General features: G+C 41.4%; 1 protein-coding gene across 1 annotated transcript in view; it reads right to left on the reverse strand.

Moving 5' to 3' along the window:
- Positions 1–18,014, reverse strand: part of LOC148026200 (uncharacterized) — a 119,246-nt gene that overhangs the window by 47,411 nt on the left and 53,821 nt on the right. The window contains exons 2-3 of the mRNA XM_087693479.1: positions 8,095–8,188; positions 6,278–7,780 (exon numbers count right to left, since the gene is read on the reverse strand). Of these exons, the coding sequence (XP_087549605.1) occupies positions 6,278–7,761 (1,484 nt within the window). The 5' untranslated portion in view covers positions 7,762–7,780; positions 8,095–8,188. The remainder of the gene's footprint in view (positions 1–6,277; positions 7,781–8,094; positions 8,189–18,014) is intronic.

Below are 18,014 nucleotides of genomic sequence, written 5' to 3' on the forward strand. Positions count from 1 at the left end.
TGAATGAATGTTGTAAATGAATGTAAGAGTGTACAGTGTGCTCAAGGGCAGAGCAATGTCGGAGTGTGACGTCCACCGAAGACAGATCCCAAGTCTGTGACCACCAGTTGGAGAGTAGGAGTGCTGAATAGTGAATGGCAGCAGGCTTGTCACCAAAACGCAGCAGTCTGGAGGCTGAAAACTGGTAAACACAGCAGTGTACCACCGATCGGGGGCTGAAAACTCTGCACAGTCTGCTGTAAACAGTAGGCTGAAACAATGTCTGAGAGTGTCAGGGCCTGCAATGCTGAAAACGTAGGTTGGCTGACCCTGGAGATGATGGACAGCAGGCTGAACAGCAGTCTGGGACAGTTTGGAGCAGTCGCCAGCATCTGAGAGCTGTCGCCTACAACAATGGACAGGCTGGAGATGATGTGGCTGCAGTCGATGATGGCTGGACAGCAGATGGAGGCGGGCTGCAGGCTGAAAACTGGGTGCCAACAGCAGCAGAGGGCGTGTGGGCTGGTGTAACCTGCAAAACAAGGATGATAGCTGAATGGGGGCAACTTGTCTATTTATAGATGTGGAAGGGCGCCCCAAAAATTAGGGTTTCTACTAAACTTTCTCGAACCGCTCTCTGTTTTAGGGTTTCCACTGAACTCTCTCGAAACGCTCCTCGTTTTAGGTTTTTACTCTAAAAGAGCATTTTTAGTGTGTTTTGGGGCTATTTAAAAGTCTAATCAGCAAGTAATGCATATTTTAGCTCAACACCCTATCCTCTCTAGGGTGAACACTTGAGCTCCCTTGGTAAGATAACTGTAGTCTTAGTAGATCACTGGGCAGCCAACGTGCATCCTTTACTTAATGCCCTAGCTTGCTTCGGGGTGGGATGCCTTGGGATAAAGACAAGGAAAAGAACTTGGGCTTATTTACAATCCCTTTCTGATTCCAATTTTGGGCTTAAGAGGGGGTGTTGAGCAAAAATATCATTAGCCTTAATTAAATAATCCCAAACCTCAAGTTAAATAGTGAATTTTAACCATTTCTTTTAAACAAACGTGGTTCAAGAGTGTTTTAGTGTCCCACATGTAAACATTAATTTGAGAAGCCCCAAACTTTCTATAAATAGACAAGCTGCCCTCCCACTCAAGCCAATCTCGTTTTTGCAATTTGCAATGCTGAAGCTTCGCTGTCCACTCCCCGTTTGCAAAGGACATCTCAGCTGGAGCTGCCCATCATCATCTCCTACCATCTGGTACCTACCTTCCAACCGTCTTTCACAATCTACTGCCCTTACCAGCTGTTACCTGCTGTCAACCAGTCCACAGAACCTTGCATTTGCTGTTGGCGGCCAATTTCTTCACATGATACTTGTCTTGGAACCATCACCTATTGTTGCCTACCACCCAACTGGCTGTGTTTTGATGTCTTTTATAGTCATCTGCTCCAAACCAGCTGCTGCCTACTTGAGATCATAAGGAAATTTATATTTTGCTATTCCTGCACTCCACTAGGCTGCCAATCATCATCTAGACTTGTGTTTGTTGATTCTCTCTCTCCTCTACTTATCTGACACTAATCTAGCTACCACAATGTTGTGATTGTTGTTGCCAGGTGTCTACCTAGCTGACATTGATAAGCCTGCCACACTGCTATATTTGTTGATTCTCTATCTTCTACCCACCACAATGCTGTGTTTGTTGTTGTTATGACATACTCTAGATCATAATCTCTACCTTGGTTCTTGAGACACGAGAGTTCAAGATTCAATATTCATTCATTGCATAGTGTGTTTGCTACATAACCATTGTATTATTCTGATTCATTTGTTCCAAACACTATGTTTGAAACCAACCTTCCTCCTCGAATAGGGTGGTAAATAAATTGATTAAGCACTCATTACAACAAGCATAAAATTCATGTAAACTGAAAATGCACACTTTATTACTTTAATCTTGGACATTGGATATCCTGTTGGCCCCAAAACTGGTGCCTCGGAGTACAACTGAGATTCTCTGATCTCCTCCACTAATCCAAGTGTCTCTTTTGCTGTCAAAATTGACCAATAGGTATCCAAACCAATTTGCCCTTTCATTTAGTTAGGGATTCACCTTTACCTTGCTCCTTGAAAGACAAATTCAGCCCCAAATCTAATATTGGTTGGATGGCCTCTCGAATCTCCCTGAAATTCCTAAATTTCAACTGCTGGAATGCAAGTTCTAGGCCCTCAATTCTAAGCATACACCCCCAAGGTGATTGTCAAACCCTAATCTCTCCTAAATCAGGGTTTACGGTAGAGATTGACTGAAATATTTTCCTCTAATGGCTCAAACTGCTGGAAAATATTGAGATCAGTTGAGAGATGGCCGAGGGATAAGAGAGAATACTGTAAAGAGAGAAATTTCAGAGTTTCATTGCGAGAAACATTGAAAAGCTACTGCCGCCCTATTTAAACAGCCATGGAAGCCCTCACCTACAGGTTAGGACCACCAGAATGATTGCTACCCCCTCTTGTATACCGTCATATTCACCAAAAGGGCCTTGGGCTACTGTCACTTGCTCCTAGAGGGTTCCAAACTGCTATCAAATACTATAGGACTGATCCTTGGTGGCTGCAAATCACATCAGCAACTTCTCCTTGCTCTCTAACAGCCTCCTCCTATCTCACAATGGCTAGAATAGACTTCCATCAACCCCTAAAAACGTTTTTCCCACTTGCATGTACAAGTTTTGACAAGTGGCAACCTCCTAATCCCATTTTCCAACATTATTCAACTTATTAATTTAATTTTTTAATATATTAATTTTGAAAATTAATTTAATAATTATTATAATTATTCTAGTGTTCAAAAAATTAATTCCACCAACCAATAATTAAATTGGCTAGGCCAATTTGTCTTTCAAGTATTCCTAAGCAATTATTGACCCTTAGATTGACATTAATTAATTAATTAATGCCTAGTCTTTGATGTCACCATTGACATTAGTGGCCAATAAATTGGTCTAGACCCAAATCTAACACCGGATACCACCTAATACTTGTAGGCATAACTTATTACAACGTTTGCCTTTGACACCGTAAGCTGCATTTGCATATTTGATTAACTTTCAATCAAATGCTAAAATTTCACATCCTCATGACAATGTTCATTGTATCTAAGTTACCCCAACTCTAATTGTGTTATGTTATCAACTTGTGCTTTGTCATACAATTGTATTTGTGCTTCTGCGTTAGGACATTTCTTTACAACCTAGGATCCCTTTGATTTACAATGTTTATGGCACTATCATCTTGGACACATCCATATGATACACTTTACGAGTTATCATGAGATAAGCTTGTTAAGAGCATTTCTTGTCTAAAATTGGCTGAGGGGTTCCCACAACAAAGTCCAACATTGCGCTAAAGGCATACTCCAGTTGGTTCATACTCACCTTAATGGCCAATCACTCATGACCATACCATCTTTGACTTGTGCAGCGTACTATGTGTTGCTTGTGGATGATTATTTATGCTATATATGAGACTATTTTTTGAAGCAGAAGTCTATAGCTTTTTCTTGTTTTCGTATGTAGGTGTGGCTCATTACTAATAAAATGGGCATTCAACTAGGAATACTCCAATCTGATAGTAGTGATGAGTTCATTTCAGAGAATTTACTTTGTTTCTACAACAAATTGGTATCCAATGACACTTGTCTTCTACCAACTCCCCCTTACCAAATGGAGTGGTAGAATGGCGTAATAGGACAGTCATGAACATGGCATGTTCTATTTTGTTTGCTATGGAGCTTCCTCGACACCTTTGATTTGAGGCAATTAACACTTTGGTGTATCTTCTTAAGCAAAGTCCAACAAGGGCCGTACCTCATCAAACACCTTTTGAGGCCTTTTATGGCAAGCAGCCTTTGCCCACCTATGGACCCTTGCATGTCATGCTTACATGCACACTCCAAATGACGAGTGACCAAAGCTCTCATCCAAAGCAAAGTTGATCATTTTTGTGGATTAGTCTCCAAAGGCAAAGGCTTACTAGGTGTTTGATCCCTACACAAACAAGAAATATACTCCACAAGTTATCACCTTTGATCGAACAAAAAATGTAGACAGTGAGGAAAACTGGATAGAACTGGACAAATCTCCTTGATGACACCCCACACGACTCAGACTGAGTATTAGACCTCCTTTTATGAGTGGCCACATTAGGCACCTTCACATGGCCACGTCAGGCACCTTCACATGGCCCACCAAGTCACTAAACTCCCAATCCAAGACACCCACTAGGTCAGACCCCCCCATATACCTACACACTCATTGTGCCCTAGGCTATGGGCTGTCATGATGTGAATGTAGCTTCCCTAATGCCTCTCAGTTAGTAACAAGAGATGACCATGGCAGCTAACAACCAGAGACCATTTATCAAGAACGGGCTTGCCCCTTCAAGGAAAATATTCCTATACAAGGCAATACAAAGTGACAAATGGCCTACCAACATCATGTCATAAACAAAGCAAAACCAATCTAGACGTATTATGATCCACCAATACTTGCTCTACCCTCGAGGTGGCTGAGCTAAAGGAGCACAACCAAGAGTGCAAAGGCAAAACTACTCAAGATAAATCTCCAATATCAGCTACAACATCCACACGCCCAAACTTCGCATACCAACATGCAAAGAATCATCAACCTTCATGACTATATATATATTTGCAATCTGAAGATCTAATGGTAAAATAGATCGTATGAATGACTTCAAAACAGGGAAGGACACTTGCTATAAACGGCTTAGATCTGTTAGACATGCATAGAAACTAAGAATCTATATGCAATTCTGACTTTGGATCCTATATTTACAAACCCCAGACTTTTGAACTTCAACCTCCACAGGTTTTGGAAATTCAAACCTACGTGTAGCAGTCTCCAATGCAGCAATCTAGTGGTTTCCAGTGCCAAACTTTCAGCAAACGAATAGAAAATGGCCACTCAGTACCAGACACTACACCAGACCTCAAAACATTTCAATAGAGTTTCAATGTGAAGTTTCACTTCCAGCAGCATTTCCAATAGATGCTTAAAGTGCCTCTGCAGCACTTCCCTAGCATTCTCCAGGACTATTGTAATCGGGGACAACTACAATCTCTGTGGTGGAAAGAATATGGCATGCCTGCCATGTGGCCCTGCCTCATAATCTCTTAAGTATCTTTATGGTTTCCATAAACTTTGAGTAGGCCACTCTTAGCAACAAGAAAAAGTAAAGAATAAAAATCCAAAGAGAAAGAAAGACACAAGAAAAGAGGCGAAAAAGAGCAAAAGAGGCCCAAAAAGCAGAGTTAAAAGCCATAAAAAGCAGAAAGAAGAGAAAGCTAGAACCAAAGAGGAGCAACAAAAGATGATCAAGAGAAGAGCAAAGAAAAGGGATTTGAAAAAGTGGGAAAGAAGAAGGACACTGATAAGAAGCAAGGTGAATAAGAGAAGACTCCATCAGAAGAATAAGATGTGTACCAGATACTGCCATCATGGAGGAGTTTAAAAAGGTTGAGGAAGAATGGCAAGCCAAAGAGAAGAAATATGAAGAGGAATATCACCTAGCCATGCAAAACTTAGTAGAAGAGACACAGAGAAGATAAGAGACCACTTTTTCTGGCCCATCTGATAATTCTTCTTCAGAGGAGACCCACCTGATTATTTATTGGCTCAGATCTGATTTAAATTATCAGGACTAAAAGCCACTTGATTAGTTTGCCAATGTTGTATTTTTGGGCAGTGTCACACTAGATTGAGCTAGTCCCTTATATTTTGTATTCAGCAGATTGGTCATCTTTGGTTCTTGGTCTCTGTCATGCACGCATGCATGTTAAACATGCCTAGTGCATATGATTGATGGTCTCATTAGGTATCATGGCCCTGGAACATGGGCAGTGAGTTAAATAGACCAATTCATAATGAGTTTGTATCAATCTACTCCAATTCTCTGGCCACACCGACCTCTTGAATATATGCTATAAACAAGGGACATCCTTGAGACTTTAGTGAGCCCTATGTAAACTATTCAAAACATTTTCCAAAGCATGGTTTAAGTTGTTTTTCAAAAAAGGTTTATAGAACTATCAACCTGAGACTTGTATAGTGTTATTGGTCATATACCTTTTTCACCTTTTGCAATGTCAAACACTTTCATACATTTCAGGCATTGCAAATTTCAACCATTCTACAGCTAATCTAGCCATTCTAAAGCTAATCAGAAACAGAAAAGCAGCAAGAAGAAGTACGACAATCTGCAGAACAAACCAACGCTTACCAACATTCAAGATCTTCATCCATTACTTTTCCTGGCCACAAGGGAACATCCACCTGGTGGGCCTGGCCCAGCCTTACTTTGGAATTGTAGCTTGTTGCAACAGAATGAACCTTTCCAGAACTATCTATGAACCCATTTTCAGAGACCCTGAAAGAAGTTAAGCTGCCTGATCCAGAGGAGTTTTCTGTTTTCGACCCTATCTTTTTTTTCTGTTTTCTGCAGGAGCTGCAGTACCAATCATCTTCTCGATCAAAAAATTTAGAGCTCAGACGAGGAATACAGCAAGACAAATGAAAAACCTCTTGGCATTCATCACAAATAACAGTATTATTTGCATCTTCTGGTGAACCACAAACTTTGCATACTTTTGAGAGCAATCCATCACCAACATATCCAGGATGAGGAACAGAACTAGGTAGATTTTGTGACAGTAGATACTCCTCAGTTCTCAAAACACCATATTTTCTTAGGAGGGAGACACATTGTTGAAATTCAACAGCTGCTTCTTCCCTGCTGATATCCTCAACTACTGAGGTAGATTGCACTCCTGCACGTGCACTCCAATCTGTAGACTTCATCAGTGTTCCTGTGTCTTTTAATGTTTTAGCTTTGGTATCAACTCCAACTGCTTCTTTCCCTTTCTGTGTTTCTTTTCTCACCTGTAAGGAGCTACTTGATGACCTTTCCCCTACTCTAACTGGTAATTGAGAGTTGTCCTTGGCACCTGTCCTGCTGGCATGGGCTACTTTTCTCTGTTTGGCGTTTTGTACCTCTGAGAATTCACATGGCCTCTTACCTAGACGTGTTGTGTCAGCTTTCTTCAAAGTTTCTTTATTGCAGTCAATTGTAGTTGGATGTAAGCTGTTTCCTTGATCTTTTCCCTTTACTTCAAGCACACTTTGATGCAATGGAAGTGTGACAATACTTGATTCCACAGATGTATTCCGAATTCTCTCTTCAAAGGCCATCGGTTTATCTGTTTCTGCAGTCCTAGGACAGCATATCTCACAGCCCAACACAGCATTATCATCTTCAAGTCTAGCACATGTACTTTGCAAATTACTGACACATGTTAGAAAATCTTGAGTAACCTTTCCTGCATGGCTGTCTGCTGAAAAAGATGGCATTGCTCCAGCAGCTTCAGGATCCAGTGCCGCAGTTCTTCCTCTTTCCATGCTCAATGTCTGCTCCTCAAAGACACTTTGAGCCTTCTCATCCCCACTCTCGCCCAGGGGGGAGAAAGGCAGATCAACATAAAGATCTAGATCTTCCCAGTGGAAGGAATGTTCAGTTCTGCTTGGATTAGAGTTTAAATCAACAAGGAGTCTGCCACCTAGATCTTCCCTATTGCCGGAATTTTCAGATCCATTCAGGTCAACTAGAAGTCTGCCACCTAGCCCAGATGACGTCAATGTGAAAAAGGTGCAATCAAACTGCCTCCAGAGACATTCATGCCTTGTATTCCACTGTGAGTTTGCTAGCATGTCCTCTTACTTGGCATTCCTGATGGTACAGTGAAGAACTCAAACTTCTCATGAATAAGATGGAAGTTTACCATACTGAATCAAGGCAACATATTATTGACAAGTCGTGTTGTACTTGAGAGGAATATTTTGTCACGTCATTATGAACAAAAGAGTTCTAATGACAAAACAAAAGAGTCAGATATGTTTAAATCAGCAACCAGATATCCTCCACATAGCCATAAAACAAACAATCATATGCTGTTTCTTTCTAGTTGGCTCGTTTGCTGGATTTAAATCACAGCACTAAAAAGTGAGGCTGTTTCTTCTAAAACAAAAGACTAAATTACATACCAGTTGGTAGGATTCCGGATCCTTTAGAACAAAAACCAACAATGGAGAAAACCAGCCGCAAATGCCTTTTTCGCATCTCGATGAGAGATTCTAGCTGCACAAAATGATGAAAACACCTCAAAACAGAAATGTGTGCACACACACAACCCTTTTTTGGAATTCTTTACACCACTAGTTTAACATAACTCCAAAAGGAAATACAAACCATCGACAAATTCATCCAGTAACAAGTCCTTTAAAAAATCTGCATGAACATAAGTCAGCTAAGAGAAACACTGCAAGTGATTTGGATTTGTAGGAAGATTAACCAAAGTAACAATGTCAGCAATGCCTGCACGAAATTGAACAGTATACACCCAATTGGCCCCAAAAAACGACAGTGCCCCTTGTGGTATTTCTTTTCCCATTGTTCCAAAAGCTTGTTTACAACCAAGGGAATGGCCAGATCCTCGGGAAGATGGAAGGCCTTGCCAGAGACTAAAGGAATTTGTCCTAAATGTAAAGAAATGGTATGGCAAACACAGAAATGCAAACAGTGTAGGACAACACAGAGAAACAATTTGGAGAAGGCTGAATGCCAGTGAATGAATAATGAAAATGAAGATGATACAATCAGTGGGCCTCGAACCTCCATGTCTCTAGGACCGGGGCAAAGATGGCTGAAGTAGTGGGTGTCAGAGTGTGTCACACTCAGACAGATCCCAAAAATGCAGCAGCAGCAATGTCGATGAAGATCAAAGATAGCGGCAGCAGTGTAGGCAGGAAATCAGGCTGAAAACACAGCAGCTTACTGGGTGAATGATTACATGAGCAATTGTGTCACCTCCAGCAACCAGGCAACCAGGAAGGCAGCCTCTTCACATGGAAAACACAATTACAGCAGCTCTAGAAGACCTCTGAATCAGCAAATGCAGGTCTACTCTGACTAGCGATAGCTACAGGAGGTGGGGTAAAATCCAAATGATGGGCTGCCTGAAGCAATAGTAAACGCAAATCTGGACCAATGGAAAAAGTGCACATGTCGTGGGGACATGTATTTTTAATTGTTAGCTTTGGCATTAGTAAGTTGTGCATGTATGAGGTGCATATGTCAAGTGCAAGTCAATTAAGTCACGATGATAGCCTAAGTACCCTAAGCATGCAATGGGTGACATTGACAAAAGTTGTACGAAGTTATGTTGGACAGGTATACTTGTGGGTGCCTGGTGTCAATTTGGGCTTAGGACATTAAATGGGCCTTTGAAAACACAAGTACAGCAGCTCTAGAAGACCTCTGAATCAGCAAATGCAGGTCTACTCTGACTAGCGATAGCTATAGGAGGTGGGGTGAAGCAATAGTAAATGCAAATCTAGACCAACAGAAAAAGTACACATGTCATGGGGACATGTATTTTTAATTGTTAGCTTTGGCATTAGTAAGTTGTGCACGTATGAGGTGCACATGTCAAGTGCAAGTCAATTAAGTCATGATGATAGCCTAAGTACCCTAAGTATGCAATGGGTGACATTGACAAAAGTTGTATGAAGTTTATTGGAGCTCAGCTAGATGCAGTGCAGAAGTTGGAGGAGGAGTGAGCATGAGACTGTGACGGCTGAAGAGAGAGAGAGCTGAGTGAAAGTACTATTTAATATGAGTATACCAACAATGTGTTGGTACACAAATAATAAAATGTATTTATTCTTAGGGCACGTAAAGGGTGCATTCACATGTACAGCTAAATAATGTGTGTGTACTATACACGGAAGGTTAAACGGGCCTTTATCCCAACAACCTCCCACTTAAAGGTCCGAAGTGAACCTCTAACCAACTCCAACTAGTCGTATGCAATGCTCGTGCTAAGCTTTGCTTAGACTTTGAGTGAGAACATCTACAGGGTTGTCTTGTGTTTTGATCTTGGTCAATGTGATTTGATCATCTTCCAGAATCTATCTAATGAAGTGATATCGCACATCTATACGCTTTGTGGGTGAATGATACATGGCATTCTTAGCCAAATACACAGCACTCTGGCTATCACATCCCAAAACTGCAATACCCATAGACATGCCAAGATCATGTGCAAGTCTGCTCAACCATATAGCTTCCTTAGAAGCTTCAGTAGCTGATATGTATTCAACTTCAGTGGTACTAAGCGCAACAATGTTCTGCAACCTGGAACACCAAGAAACAGCCCCACCAACAACTGTCAAGACATACCCGCTGGTGGACCTACGAGTGTCCGAGTCACCTGCCATGTCTGCATCACAATAACCCTGCAAACTAAGTGCACCCTGCCCATAGCAAATATACTTTCTGTGTACGCTTCAGGTACTGAAAAATACAATTGACAGCCTCCCAATGTGTTTTGCCAAGATTTGACATAAACCTGCTAAACTCCCACTGCATGAGCAATGTCTGGACGAGTAGCAACCATAGCATACATAAGAGAGCCACAAGCTGATGCATAAGGGACTCCCTTCATAGCATTTGCCTCCACGTCATCTTTTGGGCTGTTAGCTTTACTAAGGTTAAGATAAGGAGGTACCCCAAAAGGCTTAGCTTCAGCCATGTTAAATCTGTCCAATACCTTTTCAATGTACTTTCCTTGAGATAAAAACAGCAATTTCTATATTCTACCTCTACGAATCCTCATGCCCAAAATATGCTCTACATTCCCTAAATCTTTCATGGAGAAAGCTGATTTCAGCTGATTTTTTAGAGCATCCAAGCTAGTCTTTCTTTTCCCAGCTAGCAATATATCATCCACATACAAAACAAGTATGATGGGGCTGCCATCTATATCATTTTTCATGTACAAGCAATGATCTGCATGACTGCGTGTAAACTCATGGGATAGCATAAAAGTGTCAAACTTTTCTACCACTGCCGTGGTGCTTGCGTCAGCCCATACAGGCTGCGTTTTAGTCTACACACCATCTACTCTTTTCTAGAAACTACAAATCCTGCAAGCTGTTTCATGTAGATTTCCTCATCAATGTCACTATGCAAGAAAGTTGTTTTTACATCCATTTGATACAACTCTAAATCCAATACAGCAATGAGAGCAAAAAGCACACGTAGAGTGGTCATCTTCACAACGGGTGAGAAGACTTCTTGGAAGTCAATCCCTTCTTTTTGTGCATACCCTTTGGCAACTAGTCTTGCCTTGTACTTGGGTTTCCCATCAACTGTCTTTACTTTGTACACCCATTTGTTTTTTAGAGGCTTCCTTCCTTTGTGTTGGGGGTAAAGGCGCCTCCGCCTAGCCGCCCGTGTATTACTACACTGACAATACCTACCACCGCACACTGCAGGTGGCGGACGCTCATCACAATCACTTATTCTTTATTCTTTTAGTGACAGTTTGAATAAAAGAAGGCCCGGACACACATTGTGGTTATTGGAATTCCCACTTTTCTTTTTTCTCTCTCACTAGGGCAAATTCACCTTTAAGTGGGAGGTTGTTGGGGATAAAGACGCCTCCGCCTAACTGCCCGTGTATTACTACACTGACAATACCCGCCACTACACACTGCAGGTGGCGGACACCCGTCACAGTCACTTATTCTTTATTCTTTTAGTGACAGTTTGAATAGAAAGGACCTTGTCAAGATTCCGACTGAGCACAGTCCTGCATACTTGCTCACGAAAAGCCTCACTACCGAGCGCTTTGCCTTCCTCAGGAGATTGATGGGCATTGGATGAGATGACGTCTTTTTTCTCATCTTGTTGTACATGTGTATATGTTGTACTGTCTTTTCTTTTCTCTCTCACTAGGGCAAATTCGCCTTTAAGTGGGAGGTTATTGGGGGTAAAGACGCCTCCGCATAGCCACCCGTGTATTACTACACTAACAGTACCCGCCACTGCACACTGCAGGTGGCGGACGCCCATCACAATCACTTATTCTTTATTCTTTTAGTGACAATTTGAATAAAGGAAGGCCCGGCCACACATTGTGGTTGTTAGAGTTCCCACTTTTGAGTCTCTCTCTCTCTTAGCTCTTGCTCTCCATCTGCCATAGCTTTCACCACCAAGCTTCTTCCTCCTGGGTTCTACTTCCCTTTCACTTTGGACAACGACACAAGATCCCAAGTATCATTTGCATATAGAGATTTAATCTCTTCCTGCATAGCTAGCTCCCACTTACTGTTGAATTCGCAAGACTTGGCCTCTTTGTATGTAAGAGGCTCACCCTCATCTGTAAGTATCACATAATGCAAGGAGGGGTCAAACCTATGTGGTTGCCTTCTTACGCGTGTAGACCTGTGTACCCAATGATCAACATTTTCAGAAATTTGATCTACATCTGGAGATATATTATTTTCAACATTTATTAGCTGTTGTAAGCCATTTTCAGAATGTTGTTCATGCTGTACAGCACCTTCATTTTCATTACCAGCACCTGCATTTTCATAATCAGCAAGTCTATCTTGTTGTCCGTGACCTCCTTGTGCTCCTATTTGCTGTCCATGATCATCTAGCTCAAAAATAACCAGCTGATCATCAGTTTCAGCTTGTGGTACAGCACCATGAGGCTCATTTTCTGAAGTAATAGGTGGCTGCAAACTCTATTTGACATTTTTCATATCTTCGTTTGAGGCTAATGTACCTTTTAGCAATTTTTCCTCATTAAACACAACATTATGGCTGCGGATAATTTTCTTGGACTGAGGTAACCACACTCCGTAGTCAAACTCACCCTCATCACCATAGCCCATGAAGATGCCTTTGGTGGATTTTGGGTCTAGTTTGTTCCTCAGCTCATCCCTAACATGCACAAAAGCATCACAGCCAAATATGCATAAATGGTCATATGAGACCGATTTGCCAGACCAAACCTCCTCAGGGATGCCATTATTTAAGGACATGTTTGGAGAGCGGTTGCAAATGTGAACCGCGGTTTTGAGCGCCTCTCCCCAAAATTCATGAGGGAGATTAGCAGTGGACAGCATGCACCGCACTCTTTCACATAAAGTCCTATTATATCTTTCAGCCACCCCATTTGAAGAAGGGTTGTAAGCTCCCTCTTAATTCCATGCAAGTCACAAAAGGACTTGAATTCAGTTGATGTGAACTCACCTCCATTATCAGTTCTCAAGCTTTTCAGCTTTCTACATGTCTAAGTGGTCACAAATGCATGAAAAGTTTTAAAAACAGCAAACACTTCACTTTTCTTTTTCAACAGGTAAACCCAAATCTTTTTGGAACAATCATCTATAAAGGAGGCAAAATATGCAGCACCACCCAACAATTTCACAAGCATACTACATACATCAGAATGCACTAAGTCCAAGACATTGGACTTACGAGAGACACCAGAGTAAAAGGAATTTATTATTTGCTTTCCAAACTGACACTCATTACAAAAGTCAAGTTTAGAGCCTTTTCCATCAACCCTCTTCAGAGAGGTAAGGACATCAAGTCCTTTCTGGCTCATATGGCCTAATCTCTTATGCCATAACTCCAAGTGACTGCAAATTTCAGCAACTGCAAGAAACTTGCCATTCAAGGCAGTGCCCTTCTTGGTTCCTTTTGCAATCAGCATGGAACCCTTTTTTACTTTCCACAAACCACTAACAAATAGTACAGTGTAACGATGCAAGTCAAGCTAACCAACAGATAGTAAACTCTTTTTAATGCCAGGCACATATCTGACATCTTTCAACACAAGCTCTTGCCCATTGTCTAAAGACAAGTGTACAGTGCCAATCCCATCAATGCTGCAAGCATGGTTATTTTCAAGATACACCTTTTCATAACTGCCTGCATTGAACATAGCAAAGCACTCCAAGCAAGGAGTTACATGGAAAGAGGCACCACAGTCTACAATCCAAGTCTGAGTGACACCATCATCAACTCACAAAAGTGCATCAATCACATCAGCATTGGTAATTTGCATATCTTGCATGTGGTATACAAGGGCATTATAATCAACTGCATATAATACATCAGCCTCTGTATCTGAAAGCTCCTCTATGACCACACTAGAGGCCACATTGGCCTTTTCCTTGCCTTTGATTGACTCGGATGCATCTGTCTTATCCTGCTCCGTTTTCCTATCTCCTGCATTCTTCTTTCTCTCTTGTTTCTTCTTGTAATACCTGCAATCAGGTTTCTTGTGGCCCTTCCAACCACAATGATAGCAAGTAATGTCACTCTTTTCCTTTCCTTTGCTCTTGCTCCTATTTCTCTATCCTGCATTTGCATTTTTCTTTTCAGCCCTACCTCTTACATTATAAGCTTAGTTGTTGCCTTCTCCACTAGACATACGTCTAATTTCTTCATTCAAGATTGAACCCCTTGCCCCATCATACAAGAGATTGGAGTTATTGCTGAGAGAAACCACCAAGGTCTCCCAAGACTCAGGCAGTGTTATGATCAAAAAGATCGCCCTCAACTTATCATCAAAGTCCAAATTTGCATCCTTGAGCTCATTTAAAATGTCTGTAAATGCACTCAACTGCTCAGCTGCAGGCTTTGACTCATCCAATCACATATTCACCAACTTGCGCATTAAATGCACCTGATTAACAAGTGTAGTGATCTCATAGGTAGTTTTCAGCTTATCCCATATTGCATAACCTGTATCTAAACCCTTAATGTTTGTCAAGATGTCATCAATAATACCCATCTTAATGTAGGCCACATCCTTTTTGTTGACTCTAGCCCAATCTACATCAGAAATCAGTGCGGGTTTATCTTCTTGCAAAGCATCCTTACACTTCTTTAGAAAGACAAAATGCCCTACATACAGTCTTTCCAAAGATCAAAGCCATGACTATCAAACCGTTTGATTTCCATCAAACTCTTGATGTCTAAACTGGAAGAAGTTGCAGTCATTTTATCACGAACACAAGAGTAAATGCCCCTGAAATGCAAAAGCACAAGCTGAACTAGCAAGCACACTACTGCTGTTCTTCCTCAACTAGAATAAATCTCTGTAGTTTGTACATGAACCAGCCACCACATGAGCAAAAAATGAAGATATTTATCAAATTCTACACAAACCCCAAAAATTGCATAAATGTCAGTCAATCTGACCCAGTTGAGCAAAATTTTACCAATACATGAAAAGCCCCAATTTTCCAAGGTCCAATGTCAAGAAATTTTACTCAAAAGAGTGAAATTCCGACAAATTTGGCAAAATCCTCAATTGGATTGAGGTCAACACGTGTAATGTCTGCAATTTCTGACCTAAATGTCGTTGTCAAGCATGGACAAGGTTAAATCTGAGGAAAGCCCCAAATTTTTGGGCTCGAATTCACACAGAATTGACAACTGTGCTTTCACATACGAACTCCCGTCAGTGAAAGAGAATGAGACATTCCGAAATTTTAGTCTTTAAAAAAAATTATTTCTGAAAAAAAGAAACGGGAGAGGGGTCCGTTGACCCGCCGTTCAGTTCCATGACAAATCAGGCGCCACATGGCATGCCCGCCTCGTAATGGTCGCGCTGGCGCCTGGTCACTAGCGTGTCGCATCTGGTGTCTGCGTGCCCTGCAGGTCACGACTGCTAGTCGTTTTACCCAACCAGTCGTGGCGCCTGCTGTTCACCACACGTCTACTACCTCACACCTACTGCTGCCCGTGTCATGAGGACATATATTTTTGAAGCCTCACTTAACATGTGGATTAATTTTTAATCACATGATTAAGTAAATGTTGCACATGTGAGGTGCAACTAGGGTTAAAGTAAATTTATGAGCCCAAGTCCCAAAGAAATCACGGGATGTCAAAGGCAAAAGTTGTTATAAGTTATGCCGCACAAGTACTTGGAGGTATCTGGTGCCAGTTGTTGGCCTAGGTCATCCATTTGGCCATAAGTGTCAATTGGTGACAATAAATAAGTGGCGTTTAATAACCTAACGCCAATCTGATGGTCAAAGATGGCGCACAGAGACTCGAGAATGGAAGTTGCCAAGCCAATTTAATTCTTGGCTAGTTAGATTATTTTTTAGGGCATCGAAATAATTATTAGATTAATTTACAGTATTAAAGGCTGAAAATTAATATTTAATTATGAAATATGCTAAAAAACTGTTTGGAAGAGCTGCCACTTGTCAAAATGCCCATGCAAGATTGTAAAACGTCTTAAGAGGCTGGAGAGAGGCATTTTTATAAATTTAGCCTGCAAGAGAGAGGGAGGGGACGCTGCTGATCTGATTTGCAGCCATTGGAGGACCTTCTGAGGCTGCCAAGGGCAAGAGAAGACCAATCAACAACAAGAGACAGCATCTACAGGCTGTTGAGACAGGGCAACAGCAGTAAATGACTAATTTTCTTCAGTTCTTTGCATCTACAAGCTGTTGTGGCAAGGCAGCAGCTGCATTTGATTGATTTTCAGTCATTCTTCGCGACAAAACTCTGAATTTTCTCTCTCTACAGCTTTCCCTGTCATCTCCCAACCATTTCACAGCTTTGCTTTGAAGATCTCAACATTTGGACCCTTGAAGGCTGAGAAATTTCAGATTTCTCTGCTGTAAACCCTAATCTGTAGTAGAAATTAGGGTTTAGCAGCAGCCTTGAGAAGCGTGCCAGAAATTGGAAGCTCCAAGACTTGGATTCAATAGGGCTAAAGCTATTTTTAGCCTATTCAAGTGGAGGGACCAGCAAATAATTAAATTGGGGCATTTTCCATCTCCATTAAAGCGGGTGAAGGCCAATTGATTGCCCAAATCAAGGGGCAAATCGGATTAAAGACTTGCTAGTGATTCATCACAGCAAGGGGAGTTGGAATACCGAAAGGGATTGGGAGAATCTCATTGTAAATCAACGTCTCCTTCAATAAAGCTAAAGAAATACCGAAAGGGGAGCTAATTCTGGGGACAATCGGGTGTGCATTGTCCAAGATCAGTAGGTAAATTTGTATTTCCAGGTTTGCACTAATTGTTTGCTGCTGTAATTAAGTTGTAATCAGGGATTTACCACCCATCCACGGAAGGAAGGCCATCACCACACAACCTAGACGACTGCACGTCACACGCTCAGCAACAGCTATGCGTCTGTGGCCCGTCGAGACTTGTTCGCGAGCTGATTGTTGCCTGTCAGTCAGTAGTCTCGAGAAACGCGCACAATCTGTGCTCTAGTACCAGTTGTTAGAGCTCAGTTAGATGCAATGCAAAAGTTGGAGGAGTGAGTGAGTGTGAGAGTGTGACGGCTGAAGAGAGAGAGAGCAAAGTGACAGCACTATTCGATATAAGTGTACCAAGAATGTGTTGGTACACAAAGAATAAAATGTATTTATACTTAGGGCACGTAAAGGGTGCATTCAAATTTCACATGTATAGCTAAATAATGTGCGTGCACTATACACAAAAGGTTAAACGGGCCTTTAACCCAACAAAGTTATGTTGGACAAGAATACTTGTGGGTGCCTGGTGTCAATTTGGGCTTAGGACATTAAATGGGCCTATAAAATGTCATGTGGTAATAGTAGGACTAGGTATTAATTAATAACCTAATGCTAGTCTAAGGCCATTTAATGTTAGGAACAACTTGAAGTTCCAAAGTGGTTAGTATATTAAATGTGAATGGATACCAGCCAATTATTGGACAAGTGCCAAGGTATATTAAAGGTATATTAAATGAGAGAGAGAGAAACCAACCATCAAAGAAAACCCAGAATAGATGTTAATATAACTCTCTCTCTCTCTCTCTCTCTCTCTCTCTCTCTCTCTCTCTCTCTCTTTTTTTCGTAAAAGGTAATTGTATTAATTACGAAAAAAAATACAAGATTACTTGATTACAAGATACATGACGACAATGCAAGTCATCATGCGAAGAGGTGCTAAGTACTACAGGTTACAATTTCATGGCAAGGATGCGGAGGAAATTGCCATATGCCAAGGACGGAAGTCCTCCGTAGAGAGCAAATCAGAACGATGGAGAAGAGCTAACTGCCAATACAAGAGGCCCTTAAGCCTCACAATATGTCGCT

The sequence above is a fragment of the Lygodium microphyllum genome, chromosome 14, assembly GCF_053477565.2.
Source record: "Lygodium microphyllum isolate KBCC chromosome 14, Lygodium_microphyllum_v1.1.10, whole genome shotgun sequence".
In the NCBI taxonomy this organism is placed as follows: Eukaryota; Viridiplantae; Streptophyta; class Polypodiopsida; order Schizaeales; family Lygodiaceae; genus Lygodium; species Lygodium microphyllum.